A 15561-nucleotide genomic window follows, 5' to 3' on the forward strand; every position below is an offset into this window, starting at 1 on the left:
TCCATGGATTCAGTCATTGTGATCCATTTTTCCCCTTTTACTCTTCCCCCTTCCCACCAATTTGATGCACTAATACTTTTTAACACAGACAGAATATTTGTCTGTCACAGCAAATTCCTACTGTTTCCAAGTAGGGTTAAATGTTATAAATGCCATGCTTCTCCCAAGCCCAGGTGCCATCTGAACAATAACAAGGTATATTTTAATGAATAAGCTTTGTCACACGCTCTCAACTTTTCAGAGTAAGACAAATGTGAGCTTGAATGAAATAATGAAAAGGGAAATTTAATCATACTGATTGTTATGGGTTATTTTGTGGAAGAAGGCTGTGGATCTCCTCTTGCTGACTTCCAAGCGTGGTGGTTGTCACTCACTCACTAAGACCCACTTGTGAACTTATGAGCAGCTACAACTGTTATTTCAAGCCACAACAAGGATTCATCAGCTGCTGTGACCTCCTGGCCAATGTTGGCATGCAGGCAACATGGAACAGCTGCCTTACAGTCCATCAATCTTTGAAAGGACCACCAACTCCAGCTCCAGTATGCAGTCTGGAAAAATTACTTTGACAGACCGTAATTCCCTGTGAGATGTGATAGTCAACAGAGCCCCTATGACCTTGGGGTGTTAACTAGTCCAAGAAAGGTATCATTTCTTGGATGTTATTGGATGTGCTATATGGCCAACACAGCTACCCATGGATGTTTATTTCAAGATACATTTTAGCCACTGCAAGAGAATCCTAGAGAGAGCCAGTGCACTAGGACCTTGCTACTTGAGGCTTCTGTCTCCAACAAAGGTAAAGTGTTTTTTTCTAATATTGGGACTGGATTCACATGCTTTACCTCAACAGCACCTCACGTTTTCCTGATGCAAAACATGAAAGCTTCTGGAGAAATTCAGTGTCCCTACCTACAAAGGAGCCTGAGGCTTCACAAAGAAAGGAGACACGATGGATTCCAAAGGAAGCATCTTCTTTGAATTGCAAATGGACATTAAATTTCCTGGACTTGGAGAATCTCCCAGTGACAGCATGGCCAAAGGAGAAGGTGCCAGCCTGCAAACAGTCCTCCCTACCCTCTGAACTAAGGCCAGGAACAGCAAAATGCAGGCCTATGACTGACATCTTCATTTTTTCCCTCCTGTTTAACATCTTGCCTGATGAATAATCCAGTGTGACTTCGAAAGCTTGCAATATGCAACTGTGCATTTTGGTTGACCCAATAAAGGTATCACTGTTTGCATGTTATTGGATTTAGTGTTATAATATAGCTTCCCAGGAAACCATTATTTCTGTTCATGGAATGGAGTTTGTGGATATACAGTAAGGCCCTTGGTATCCACTAGGGTTTGGTTCCAGGACCCCCTGTGGATACCAAATCCATGGATGCTCAAGCCCCATTATTTACAACGGGGTAGTAAATTGATGCCCCTTATACAAAAATGGCAAAATCAAGGTTCACTTTTTGGAATTTATATTTCTTTGAATATTTTCAATCTGCAGATGCTTCAATCTGTGGATATGGAGGGCCAACTATATTCCAGTCCTCTTGTTTCTCTGCCCAATCTTCCTTTTATAGTTTGTTGTTGAAGGATTGCTGTTCTGAAATCTGAGATGGAATACCAAGGAAGACCGAAATGTTCTGCAACTGGTTTTTGTATATTAATTCCTAATGTTTTTGTAGTATTTATGCTCGCAACTGGCTCCAAAACTCCTTTCAGTACCATTTTTCCCAGCTGTATAATCACCAAGGAAATTCAGTCTGAAATAAGGAATAAGTTCTAAAGGAGTCACAGCCGCTCTCAAAATAATCTGTACCCACAGAATCCTTAGTGCAACAGAATTCTGCATGATGCTTAGAAAGTACAGCCCACCTTCCATGTGCATTTTGAACAGCTGTACAAATACAGGTACGTCCGATCTTTGTACACATCCTGATAAATAAAGACACAGAACTAGCCATGATGTTTACTCATTTTCTAAGAACTTTTACTCTGTAAAATGTTTGGTCACTCAAAGCTATAAGCTTAAATCACATATCAAAGAACATAGGCAGTGAAGCCCATCTTTAGACTAAGAACATACAGTATTGATACAAGCCAGATTGGGGGGGGGGGGGGGGGAAATCTAGTGGTCGTCAATCCTCCTTTTGAATAAATGTTCTTAAAAACATGACGCTCCCATTGTGTAGCAGAATAGAAATGTTCTGTAATAAAACCTATACCCTCCAATCTTTTTTTTTTTTTACAACTTGTCATTTATTTTATCAGTCTTTATCTGCCAAGCACAGTGGCTGGGTTGTTTTTTGGCACAACATGGACCATCCAATCCTTGTGGCATGTCCCAAATCCAGGGGTTATACATGTCCAATACTTTTCTTGTTTTCACAAAAGACCACGTCCCCCTTTTCCCCATTCACAGTAAACAAGAGCTTCTGGATTCATGCCTCTCCCACCGCCAGTTTCCCCCAAACTTGGTTTCACTTTGAACAGCTATAAAGGAAGACCACGGTTAAGTCACGGCGCACCAGTGAAGCCACACAAATTTACACATTTGTCTCACCATGGCATTTGTCACCTGAAATTATAACACACCAGGTAAACAGGTTTAGGAACTTTGCTACATGCTCATCTCAAATCATTATTAGCAATTAACATAATTACCATTCTCATGATTGAAAGACATCACAATGCAGTCATTGCAAATGCAGATTTGGACAAATAAGGTATTTATTGGTATGGGTTGAAAAAGCTGCGAGAGCTTTAAATTGAAGCACATCTTGTTTCTCTTCTGTGTGTGTCTGTCTCCCTTGTGATACTCAGTGCAATTATTTTACCCTGTATTACTACTTCCAAATCTTTCCCAGCTATTAAGAGGTTTGTGTTTTCTCCAGAATTTGGGAAGGAAGCCACTTTGAAAGGCATCATTCAACAGGATATCTTGTGGCTTGACTTGTCACAGTGCTTGGTTGTAGCCTCCGAAACGTTGGGCTTGCAACGCTATCTGTTTTCACAGAGTTAGGAAATGTGGGCTGTAAACACAAATACAAGTTGAAACTATTTCCTGTAGTCATGGTCTGACAAAGTAAGGCTTTGCAATGAACAGAAAGAGTATTATTATGAGGGAGGGTTTATTTAATCAGAGCTAACAGCTTTCACCTCTGGAAAGGGAAACAGTTTGGGATCCACAAGACATCTGAAAAAGAATCAAAGAAACCTAAAAGGGACTCTCCAGCCGCTGCATTCAAATATGGTCGACTCGAAAGTCTCTGTGTGAGTGGACCCAAGAACCGGTTTTCTGCCAACCATTTTCATCCTGGGGCCACACAGATTGCTAAAAATGACAAAACAAAACAAAACAAAACAAAAACACCAAACAAACACAACCTGGAAAAAAATAGTTCAAATTTTTCATTTTGAAAAACAGGATTTTTTTAAAAGGTTAAACAGTGCATGGAGCCACTACAATCTCTTTTCAAAGCAAAGGGCTACTCTTAAAGACTTCCCGGGTTTTATCTGCACTGTAGAAATAATACAGTTTGACACCACATTAACTGCCGTGACTCAATGCTATGGAATTCTGGGAACTGTAGTTTTGCAAGACATTTAGCCTTCTCTAGTCAGAGAGCTCTGGTGCCACAACAAACTCTAATTCCCAGAATTCCGTAACATTGAGCCAAGGCAGTTAAAGTGATGTCAAACTGGATTATTTCAACAGTGTGGATACTGCCTGGGAGACAGTTTGTCAGCAAAAAGGAGGCAGAGGGGAGGCAGAGGGCAAGGTTGTCCAATGGCTGCATTTTGCCTATCGTTGCTCCAAACCATCTTTCAATTAAGACATTTTGAATCAACAATTTGACCCTTTTAACTGATCAACCACATTTCACATAGAGTACATTGTCATATTGCCAACATTTCAATAAAGAGCAGTAAAGTTAATAAAGCCTCTGATGGTGAAACTTCTTTACAAAAGCTTTTTCACACCTACCCAGACCTCTTCCTTCTCATTATCTGTCTAGCTGGATTTTTAAAAGCTGCATCAGCACTGAAAGGATGATGAAGGATGGCTGGAGAAAAACATACCTCTGGTGGCATGGACAGCAGTGCGTTTGCAGTAAAAATGCAATAAACAAAGCTTTTGTTACCAAAAATTCCTCCACCATCCAAATAATTTTGATTACTTTTAAGAATCTGATATATAGTTTATATCTCTGGCAAAGAACTATTCAAAATATATTGGGGTGTCCTTAGCATGGCTGGCCATACAGGCACAGTAACTACCAAATGCAATTTTAAAACCTACAGAATATTCCCATATTCCCATCTCAAACAAAGATGGAGGCTTTATGGAGAGATCTGGAGTAGTGTCTGTGTTACAGGACCTTATTACTGTAATTATATTTATTTATTGTATTATTATAAGTTACATTTATATTCTGTCTTTCCTCTAGCAACCAAAAGGTTGTGTAAATAGCTCATCTCCTCAATTTCCTCTCGTGAAACCCTGTAAAGTATGTCAAACTGAGTGAGTGACTAGTCCAATCCTGTGAGATTCATGGTTGAGGGTGGACCTGAACCTCAATTTACCAAATCCCAGTCCAAAATAACTGCTACTGTTACCCCTCTATATCCAGGAATTTAACCATCCACAGCTTGAACAATCCTCAGATTTAAAATATTCTCTCTATATATATATAGGTTTCCCTTTTGCTCTGTGTGTGTGTGTGTGTGTGTACATTGCAAAAGGCAAACTTTGATTTTGCAATTTTATATAAGGGACACCACTTTTACTATCCCACTATATATAATGGGACATGAGCATCCATGGATTTTGATATCCACAGGGGGTCCTGGAACCAAACCTGAGTGGCTTCCTAGGGCCTACTATATATCACTCTAGCTCTCATATCCATGACATGAAAATTGGCCGCAAAATGACCCAAAGAGCAGATTAAATCAGAGGGTGAAATCACATAGAGAAAGCCCTCGTAACAATTAAACAGGCATAGAACCAGTTTTCAATATGAATTTTAAAGATTCTTTTTAACCAACTTCAGTTTTTGAGCAGTCTACATAAAAATTTCTACATACTTGCAGGTTTTCCTTTAAAACCACAAGGATGGAAAAAGGCATTCCTTAAAACAAAACTCACAAAGAAAATATATACAAAATAATAAGCATCCCCAGATTTCTAAAAAGAGCTCAAACTATCATACTTGCATTCCCCAAGAAACATATTGTCTTCCATTCTAGTGACTATGTTGACTTTTGATATGGTAAAAGCATCATGGCAACATGATTTTACCAGAGCTTGGAAATAATACATTAAAAATAACATTACTCCCCTAAACAACATGTTTTTGTTTCTTCAAGTTTTAACACTAACCATGGCTCCCTGCTTTCTGAGTATAATGCGTAATGCTGACTCAACATTTTTAAAATGTTGTTTTGGGGTGCCTTTGTAGAGGACATTTTTCTAATTTTCCGTCTTTAAAAATAAGTAATTTGTAAAAAGTTAGTAATGCAAGACTAGCAACAAGTAATTTTAGCATGGTACATATTTTTCTAAGTATCCACTGAGGCTAATGCATCAGTTTGTTTAAACACAGTTCCAAGCTCTGCATTTTACAATGTCATTTCCATGACCCAATGCTCACTATGGATGTGCTATGAGCCAGAGATAACAAAGATTTACCACGCTGGATGAAAAGCCCAAGATAAAATCAGTTGTTTCCACCGATGAGGAGGAGCCTGTTTCTATGAAATATTCCATGAAAGATGAGGGGGAAATGGCTTTGACTTTCTCACATTAGATGCAAAACAAAGCAGTCAGGACTAGGTTTTTCCAACCCACAAACAATGCTTGAGACAACAACCTACAATGCCTGATGGGCTAAAGGGGAGCGTTTTTGAGTGGAACTGCAACTTGCACCACTTCATTATCACTGGCCAATATGTTCTGAGTATTGACAGAAATGCAGGTACAGATCCAGAATGCTGAAATCCAAAATACTCCCAAAATTCTCTATGTGGGTGCCTGAGGCAGTGACACCTTTGCTTTCTGAGGGTTCAGTGTACAACAACTTTGTTTCATGCACTCAGTTATTAAAAATATTACATATAAAATTACCTTCAGCCTATGTGTATATGAAACATAAATGAATTTCATGTTTAGACATGAACATGGGCCCCATTTCCAAGACAATGGGCCCCATCTCTAAGATATCTAATTATGTACAGTATATGCAAATGTTCCAAAATCTGAAAAAATGAGAAATGAGAAATGCTGGTCCCAAGCATTTTGGATAAGAGAGATTCAACCTGTACAATGCTGGATCCCTTGAGACTATGGCCCTTTATCACATGAGCGAAATTTGAAGTTATCCCAGGGTCAATGTGAAGGCAATGCAAGGGTAATCATGGGGTTTCAATCAGGAGCCATCTTAAACACAATCGGGGGTCATTCCAGGGTTAGGTAAATCCTCTTTCCCCCCAAATTTTCCTAACCCTGGAATGACCCCCGGTTGTGTTTAGGATGGCTCCCGATAGTGTCTGGCATCATGTGATAAACAAACATGAAACTTTACCTAACCCTGGAATGACCCCCGATTGTGTTTAAGATGGCTCCTGATTGCATTTGGCGTTGTGTGATAAACAAACTTGAAACCTCATGATTGCCCCTGCACTGCCTTCACTTTGACCCTGGGATAACTTCAAATTTTGCTCATGTGATAAGGGACTATGGCTTAGAAATCAGGAGCCAACCTGGTTAATACATTCTCCCATCCTTTACCGACATCAGCCATAGTTTAACTGGCATTTCAAGTAAGATGGATCTTCCAGAAACTATAACTTGAAAACACAGCATGGAGTGTGGTCTGCAGGGTGCAGTGATAAAACATTACCTGGTTAGTGTTTTACATGGTTGCTGCCAAAGCATGAATAAGGTACTTTTTTTTGCACCACAATCCTAGAAACTCTCAGCCAGCATGGATGGGGCTTCCTAGGAGATGCAGTCCAAAACAGTAACTTTTCCAAGCTTTGGTTGCTGTGCGTGCAATGTTTGACCCATGGTTAACATAACAAAGGGAGGGAAGAAGGAATTTACTATGCAGAGGTTTCTTGGATCTAAAACCATTTGCTAATCTCAGCTAGAACACATTCATGAAATCAACCAATGAATGGTAAAGTCAACACTCATGTAAAATCCCTTGCTTCACTTTTGGGTGTCTCCAAATGAAGCATTTGCATTTGGAGGTTGTGATATCTGTTGCTGCAGTTCTAAGAGGTTTTAAAACATCCAAACAATGTTTGGATGTATTTTTAAAACCCCTTAGAACTACATACAGCAACAAATATCTACACAGTGTTGCAAATCATGTTTGGATATTTGTTGCTGTACGTAGTTCTAAGGTTTTAAAAGATCCAAACACTGTTTCTGTTGTCCCGGAATATTTTCTGGCAATTTCCAGCACCAGCTGCAATGTTTTATTCCCACTTTCTAGTGGGTTTCTTTCTAACAAAACAGTATCCACTTGTTCTCTGCTTTCTTTTTTAAAACTGTTTTAAGAGCTGTAATTTATCAGTGAATCAGCCTATAGCACTACAACTATTTTTTAAAAAAGAAAAGATAAAATTTCCCCATAAAACAAAGGACCACCTTTAATAGTTGTGTAGAAGATGAAATTTCAGCAGGTGATGCTTGTCACACAACCAAGTAACCGTGAAAGGTACTGAAAGCCTCTCCAGTTTTCACTCTGTCAACCCTACCAGCAACTTCTTTCTTTCTTTCTTTCTTTCTTTCTATCTATCTATCTATCTATCTATTTATTTAATGTATACTTCACCTTTCTCCCATGCAGGACCCAAAGCAGCGCACAACACCCCAAAACACAACACAACCAAAAAACTCCCAATGCAAAAGTCAAAACACAACTAAACCAACTGATTCAAAAACACATGTTAGAAATACAAGTTAAAAGAGCATTAAAAGGCATTTGAAACATGATGAAATAATAACTTTAAAAAGCTTTATCTGTCGTCACCAAATGCCTACTTGAATAAAAATGACTTCATATGCCAACAGAAAGAGAGCAGGGAGTGGGCCAAGTGGATCTCTTGGGGAAGGGAGTTCTATAGCCTAGGAACAGTCATAGAGAAGTCTCTGTCCCAAGTCTTCTCCAACCAAACCTGCAAATGTTGTGTGATGGACAAAAAGCCTTCCTCTACAGATCTTTGGGCACATGCTGGATTGTATAAGGAGATATGGTCTTTCAAATAATCTGGATACAAGCTGTGTAGGGCTTTAAAACCAATACTATGAATTCTGCCCAGAAATGGACCAGTAGCAAATAGTTTTAGGTCATAATTTTCAGGGAACTAACATTATATTGGTAACAGACCATGGAGCATGATGTACAAAAGCCAATCTGGCTATTTTAATTTTTAATGCATTAAACAGAAATGTGGCTTTCTGGGCAGGCATAATAATTTTTTAAAAAACAAACAAAAAAGGAACTTCTCTTTAACATATTCCAGCACTTGGGGAATTTAAGTTCAGACAAGGTCAAGAGTTGAAATGAAGAGAAGAACGCTTGGCTGTGTTGCAGAAGTAATCAATAACCTGAATATTACCCCAAAGAACAGGTAAACTAGCTGCTTAAATTTACTTGCTTTGTGCTACCTACTGCAAAGGAAGGCAAAATAGGCAGTTGTGAACTGCACAGAATTATTTAGCAACACTCAAAGCTGGAAAAGCAGGAAATGTTACCCTTTCAGATCTTTTATAAATTCAAGCTCTGGTTCACTGGCAAAAATGCTTCCCCTCCCCATCCCCAAAGGGAAATATACTTATATGAACGTGTAGTTTCACTCCATGTCTGGTTCATAAATCTATTTCAAGTCTAGAATTCCTAAACTGTGAGATCAATATTTGTTAGGGCATTGTGATCTCCCTGCTAATTCTTCCATATTTCAGTCTTAAAGATCCTGGATTGGTCCACCAGCATTGCTCTCTGCATATGGACTCTGCTAATGGCCAGGATGGGATGGGAGGACCAGAAAAAATCTGCAATGCAGTGTACAACCACAGCCATGCTCAGTGACACAAATCATCACTTACTCTACCATGGTCTTTTTTCACCTTGGCTACTTAAAATCCGAAGGGCAAAATACTCGTTTCCACTCACCCTCACATGGAACCCTTTCACAAGATACAATTACTATGCTTCCACTTTAATGCTGTTGTCCCATCCTATTGAAGTCCTGGGATTTGCTGTTTACAGAGAAAGAATTTAAATTCTCAACCGGAGAGCTCTAGTGCCTCACCAAATTACAAACCCCAGAATTTCACAGGATGGGCTGTCCAGTGTCAGGTGTAGTGTGAAAGGGCCCCTGCTCTCTTTCACTGTTTGCAAGGTTACACAGTCAGGTGCACATACAGCCAGAGGATCTGCTCATCTGGCCTTAATCCAGGGCAGGAAAAGTATGGTCTGCCTGTCAGATATTGTTGACTGCAACTCCCATCAGTTCTAACCAACAGGGAATGATGAGGAGAGCCACCCTGTTGGAAAATAATTTTGGGGGAAGCGCTACACCATGAGTTCCTTGGTAAAGAGCCCTGATGATATTTGAGAACCCCTGTTCTTCTACGCCAGGGATGGCCAAATCATAGCCTTCAGTTCCTCCCTTGATCCCATTATCCCCTTCCATTCTTTCTCATGCCAGGCAGAAAGCAAAAGGCACTACTTCCTAGAACCCAGACACTTCTCCATAAGGTATATAAATGAAGCTTGTTTGAAACAGGAAATCCTCTAGAAGAAGCTGTTATCCACAAGCTGCTTTTGGCTTGGGACAGCACTACTGCGATCAATGAGATATAAATACTAGCTCTGGTCCTTTCATATCATCCCAACCCTAGAACTGGAGAAGCACCAGTCAGGTCCTGTAGCCTGTAAAGTTGGTCTTTCCCTGGCTAGAAAGGGCACAGCATATAATGCCAAAGTCAAGGAATTATCTGGATCCTCTAGAGAAAAGAATTTGGCCATCACTATTTCAAAACAGCTGTGTGTGTGTGTGTGCATTTGTGTTGGTGTGTTTTTCAGTTCTTCTGTATTAATGAAAGAAACAGGCTCTGTGGAATTTGGGAAGCCCTCTTGTATGGAACCAACCATTTTATCTTAGCTGTTTCAAAAATAACTGCACAATCAAAGACAAATTTTGGTATTGGCTTCATTAATGGTGTCTAGTGTTTAAATGTGATACACACTCATTAAGTTTAATATAAAAGCATACTTTAAACTCAAACTCCCTGAACACAGCTAGAGAGACACATTCAATAGGACTTCTGTAAACTTAGCACACAGGCTCTATATGTAACAGAGACTTTTCTTTCCTCTATTGCTCTAAAGCACACACCCTCATACACACACACACACCTCAAGCAATTGTCACCCTCTATGGATTCTCTCCTTTGGTATTCTTTATCCCAACCTATCTTGCTTTCCTCTGAAACTTTTTCTAATGCTTGGAGGGAGGAAAACTGACACACAGTTTTGTAAGAGGAACCATGTCAGCACTTTTTTCTTTTCATTTTGCAGTTATTTTCCTTTTGCATTTGGGAAAAAACATTTTTTTAAAAAATATGCTTCTCCATCCTTAAGAGAGTTTTTTGGAATCAAAACATAAGGCAATTATTAAACACACAGTCCCTTAAGCAACATATCTCTTTCAGCAGAGACGTGGGGGAGAGCCAAACTGATGGTGGCTTTTGTAATTCCAAATTCCAACCTTGCTTTTCCACCTCTGCTAACCAAGGAGCAGGTGTGTATTTGCTACACAAGCCAGCAATCCTTTCCCTCCTTCTAGGTGAAGTGAATTCTAAAGAAGTGGTTGCTAGGACTGGATAGTCAGTACCAATCATTTGGCATCACAGAGCAACAGGACATTCCCACAACCCAGAAACTTACACGTCAGTCTGATTTTGAGAGCTTACGCCTAACATGCCGCGGAGGTTCCCAATTGTCACTTTCATCTGTATCTTCATCATCCTCATCCTCATCTTCATCTTCCTGCTCATCCAGAAGTTCCTCCTCTTCCTCCTCCTCATCAAACAACTCAAGGCCTAGTTCAGCTCTTCTCTGTCTGTCCCCAAACCACTCCCTTACCTGCTCATATCCCATGTGTGATTTGGCAACCAACTCATCGAGGTCCTGTTCGTTAAGAAATTTGTGTTTCAGGTAATAATCCTTCAGGATTGCTTTTCCAGTTTTAAATTTAATGAGTGGCGTCCTGTCCCAGTGTTTGATCCTCTTGTTGGACCTCGGTCGCCCGCGAGGTCTTCCCCGTCCTCTTCCTTTTGGTCTTCCTCTCCCTCTCCTCCTAGAATAGCCTTGACCGTTCATACTTTTTGCATTGGCCCCTTGATAGTAGTAATACCATTTCAAGCCACCATTTTTCCAGGCATATCGGGTATCTCCAAACCAACTAACAATCTCTGGCCGAGGAAGCCCCGTTTCTTCTGCCAACTTGTCATATTCCACCGCAGATGGCCACTGAGTCCGGATAAATGACATTTTGAGCATGTGTAACTGTTCTGGAGACTTTTTCGTTACCTTTCCCGACTTCTGTACTCCAGCACCTTCCCCTCCAGATGCCTCTGCAATGGATGCTTCTTTCAAGTTCCCTGTATTGCTTTCATTTAGTTCCTCACTTTCGTCACCTTGAGCATTGGATTTCTTCTGTTCAGCAAACCAAGCATTGATCTCTCGTCGAGTCAACTTTGTTTCGGACCGTATCCTGTTCAGTTCATCGTCAGTCAGAAAGGGATTGTTTTCGAAACTCTCCCGGAGGGTTTTAAGTTGTTCAGCTGTCTTCTCTTTGAACCTCTGACAGTTAAAATCAGAGGCATTCCATGACTGTTTCTGCTGGGCTTGGCCTGCTCCTGGAGACTCATTTGTTTCATCACTTGAGTCAATGACGATAGTGCAAGAATCATTGTTGAGATGATTATAATGGTTGTGCTTTGAGTTCCGCTGGTTGTACCTAGTATCACTGAACCACTTTTTGATCTCTCCTTTTGTCAGCCCTGTGATTTTCATGAGCCTAATTATCTCTGAATCAAGAGGAAAATGACTTTTTAGGTAGCTGATCTTCAACTCTGTCAGCTGTTCCTTGGTCTTCTTAGCACGGCCCCCAACTGTGTCAATACCAGCTGCAGCTGCCACCACTTCTGATTTGGTAAGGTGAGGGGCTGGAACAGCAGCGACTTGCTTGGTTTCAGTAACAGGCTGGGTGGCTTGGACTTGTGCTTTTTGCAACTGGGATTGGTTTGGGATTCCTGCCACCGTCAATGCTATTGGGGCTGTCACTGGAAGGGTCCCGGCACCTGCAACTTGGGTAAGAACAAGGCCTGGTTGGCCAACAATTTGGCATGTCTGTAGAATGGAAGGCAGACCATTACTACTAGCTGAAATATGTGCTGGAATAACTGTAATAGTCTGAGGGACAGTATGCACAGTGCCGTTGAACTGTTTTCTTCTTGCCTCTTCCACTTCCTCTGGGGTCCAGCTGACCCCATGTTTCAAGCGCTGGGCAGAGAACCAGATTTTAATTTGTTCTTCAGTATATTTAGCTTGAGTTGCTAGAAGTGCAATTTCTGACAGCGTTGGGTAAGGAAATTTGTTGTAGGTGTTAAGCAAGAGAGGGTTGTTATCCAATGCAGTGTTGTAGGCTGGAATGCTATTTATCGGGATCAATACTTTAGATATTAAGCCAGAGTTCTGTGGAGATGCTATAGTAGTTATCACTTGTGCAGGCTGGATCACAGCTGTAGGGTTCACAACTGTGCTAATTGTTTCTGCAGCCAATGTACTATTGGCATTGGTTTCTGAAACTTCAGTGGCTGGTTTTTCTATGACCTCCTCACACTCTGGGTCAGTTTCAGCATCTTTTTCCTCCACCATACCATCCTCTGTGTTATGAAAAACAGCAATTCGTTTTGTTTCATTCTTATTTTTTATCATTTTCATAATTGGGGTTTTGCTAATTGAGATGCTGGACAATTGACCCTCAGAACCCTCCAATTCTTCGCTGTTCTCCTCTTGCACAAAACTCCCATCAAAAGTAAGGTCATTTACCGTTTGCTCAAAGATTGTCTGGTTGTTGCGTTTCACCATAGTCAGTTTAAAATTGTCCTCTCCAGGGTGATACTTTACATTATGTTCTGAAAGAGCATCATACCTTTTAGTAACAAACCTGCATTCAAGACACACATAAGAGGAACTCAATACCACATTGGGGTGCTCAGAATCCACATGAAAAGTAAACATATTGAGATCTGCAGTCTGAAATGTGCAGTATTTGCATTCATAGCCGCCTTCAACTTTTTTATTTTGCTGATTGTCTGAGTCCACATATTCATGGGCGTCCTCATCACTTGACATGCTACCTGCTGGTGTCATCACAGACAGCCCTTCTTCAACATCAGATGCTGCTTCTATCTCTGGATCTGGCTCACTTGCCAGGACCATGCAGGGTGTAGTGGATTTTCGCTTACTTGCCATTCTACTCCAGTGAAAACACAACTAACAAAATGGATGTCTTTCTGGTCCTTTCAGGCTTTCCTGGGGCTTGACGTTTGGTACAATGTCAGTGCATGGCAGCTTCTCAGCAATTAGTCCCTTAGCAGCATTTTTATAGTGCAACTAAGTAAAACAGTAACTTGCAGTCCAAGGGATTAAAGAATGAGCAGCAACTTCTTAACATGTACACCCGACACCTGTATTTTAAAAAAGAAAGAGAAAAAAAAAGATGTTTCAAGGAATTGTTTCTGTTGTATAAAGTAAAATGCTTCAGTATGGGAAATGTGGTATATTTTACTCCCAGTCATTTCAACTGAAAGATGCATTTCAGCCTTGTATATACTGGCAAGTGCCACAAATTTAAAATTCAGCGTATCGGTCATGTGCTGTGGCACCACCAATTATGAAATTATTTACTAAATTTATATCCTTGTTTTCTGCCAAAAATGACAGGGCAGCTAGAAAATGCAAAAACCATTGTACATCCAATAAAACTCATGTATCTGAACGAGGCATCTCACAATGCTATGCAGTGATGTTTTATTATTAAAATAGCCAGTGCACTTCAGCTTGTAAATATTCTGCCTCCCTCCTCAGGGGATATAACCCACTTTAATTATTCATTAACTGTATAGCTAATAATTATAAAATGAGTCTTTGAAAAGGTCCCTCCAACTTATGGAAGCTTTAAGAATGAGATCCCCAAGTAATCCAGTTACCAACAGCCCTTCTAAGGTCTTGAAAACTTAGGGCTGTGGTTTTTTATGGGTTTTAGGGCTATGGATTACTTGACAGAGTCTATCCGTTTATAATGCAGTCGTCCTCTTTTCTCACTACCTCTTCCCCTTCCAAACATTTCTAGTGAATCATGTCTTCTCATGGCATGCCCAAAATACAATAGTCTCAGTCTAGTCATTTTGGCTTCTAGAAAGAGTTCAGGCTTGATTTGTTCTTGAACATATTTGTCTTTTTGGCAGTCCACAGTGTCTGTAGAATTCTCCTCCAGCACCACATTTCAAATGTGGTTTATTATAAAAGAGTAAAGCTTTATGCTTGCTCATATCATCAACCCTATTTAAGAAGTTAGCTGTAAGGTTAAATCGGAAAGGCCAATTGGCTACCCACAAAAGTCCCAACCCCATCCTGTCTATCTAGAAGGTCTTAGGACATGTTCTCTGAGTATTAGTTCAACAAAGCTGGAGAATATTAGCTTTAGGTAGGCTTGTCTACAGGAGAGTAAAGGTACAACGGAGCTTGGAACCAGTGTGTTGCAGCAGTTGAGTGTTGGACTAGGACTCTAGAGACCAGGGTTCAATTTCTTACTAAGTCAAAGAAACCCACTGGGTGACCCTGGGCAATTAACACTCTCTCAACCTCAGAGGAAGGCAAAGGCAACCTCCTCTGAACATATCTTGCCAAGAAAGCCTCGTGAGATGGCGACCCTAGAGTTAACCTAAGTCAGAAACGACATGACAGTACACCACAACAACGCTTGGAAAAATTAATATTGAATTAAAACAGTTTCTCCAGTCAGAGGCCATACTGGTTAAGGAATTCTGAAAATTACAGATCATTCCAAAAGGGAACTTCATCAAGCTCTGAGTACTATGCCACTCTAGAATGCTTACCTCTATAAAACAAAATTGAAAACTGGACGGCATATAACTAGCAGAGCAATCACAAAGGTTCTAGCCCTGATATTTTTACCAATTGCATTGGTTTTGGGTTGACAATTGATATCTGAAGTATGATGGCACTGAGAAAATGCCTTTGGTACAGTCCATTCTGTTACTCCGCCTTTTCTTTTTTAATAGACCAGCTGGGTCTATACCAGCAGTTCCCAAACCTGAGTTCCAAGGTGCTGCAAAGGTATAATTTCCAGAAATTCTACCCTGCATTGCTGATAGCCAGGGCACCTGGGGGCTGCAGTCCAACAGTACTGGGGGACTGAAGTTTTGGAACCATTGGTATAGACCATGGC

General features: G+C 40.5%; 1 protein-coding gene across 3 annotated transcripts in view; it reads right to left on the minus strand.

Moving 5' to 3' along the window:
- Positions 1 to 1979: 1979 nt before the first annotated feature.
- Positions 1980 to 15561, minus strand: part of ZHX1 (zinc fingers and homeoboxes 1) — a 34957-nt gene continuing 21375 nt past the window's right edge. For 2 of the 3 annotated variants that reach the window (XM_089517908.1, XM_089517910.1), the window contains one exon: positions 1980 to 13777. In XM_089517908.1, the coding sequence (XP_089374034.1) occupies positions 10971 to 13562 (2592 nt within the window). In that variant the 5' untranslated portion in view covers positions 13563 to 13777 and the 3' untranslated portion in view covers positions 1980 to 10970. The remainder of the gene's footprint in view (positions 13778 to 15561) is intronic. The other variant, XM_089517909.1, reaches the window with a different exon arrangement.

Source organism: Sceloporus occidentalis, unplaced genomic scaffold (genome assembly GCF_023333645.1).
Source record: "Sceloporus occidentalis isolate IW3139 unplaced genomic scaffold, rSceOcc1.0.p SCAF_3, whole genome shotgun sequence".
Lineage (NCBI taxonomy): Eukaryota > Metazoa > Chordata > Lepidosauria > Squamata > Phrynosomatidae > Sceloporus > Sceloporus occidentalis.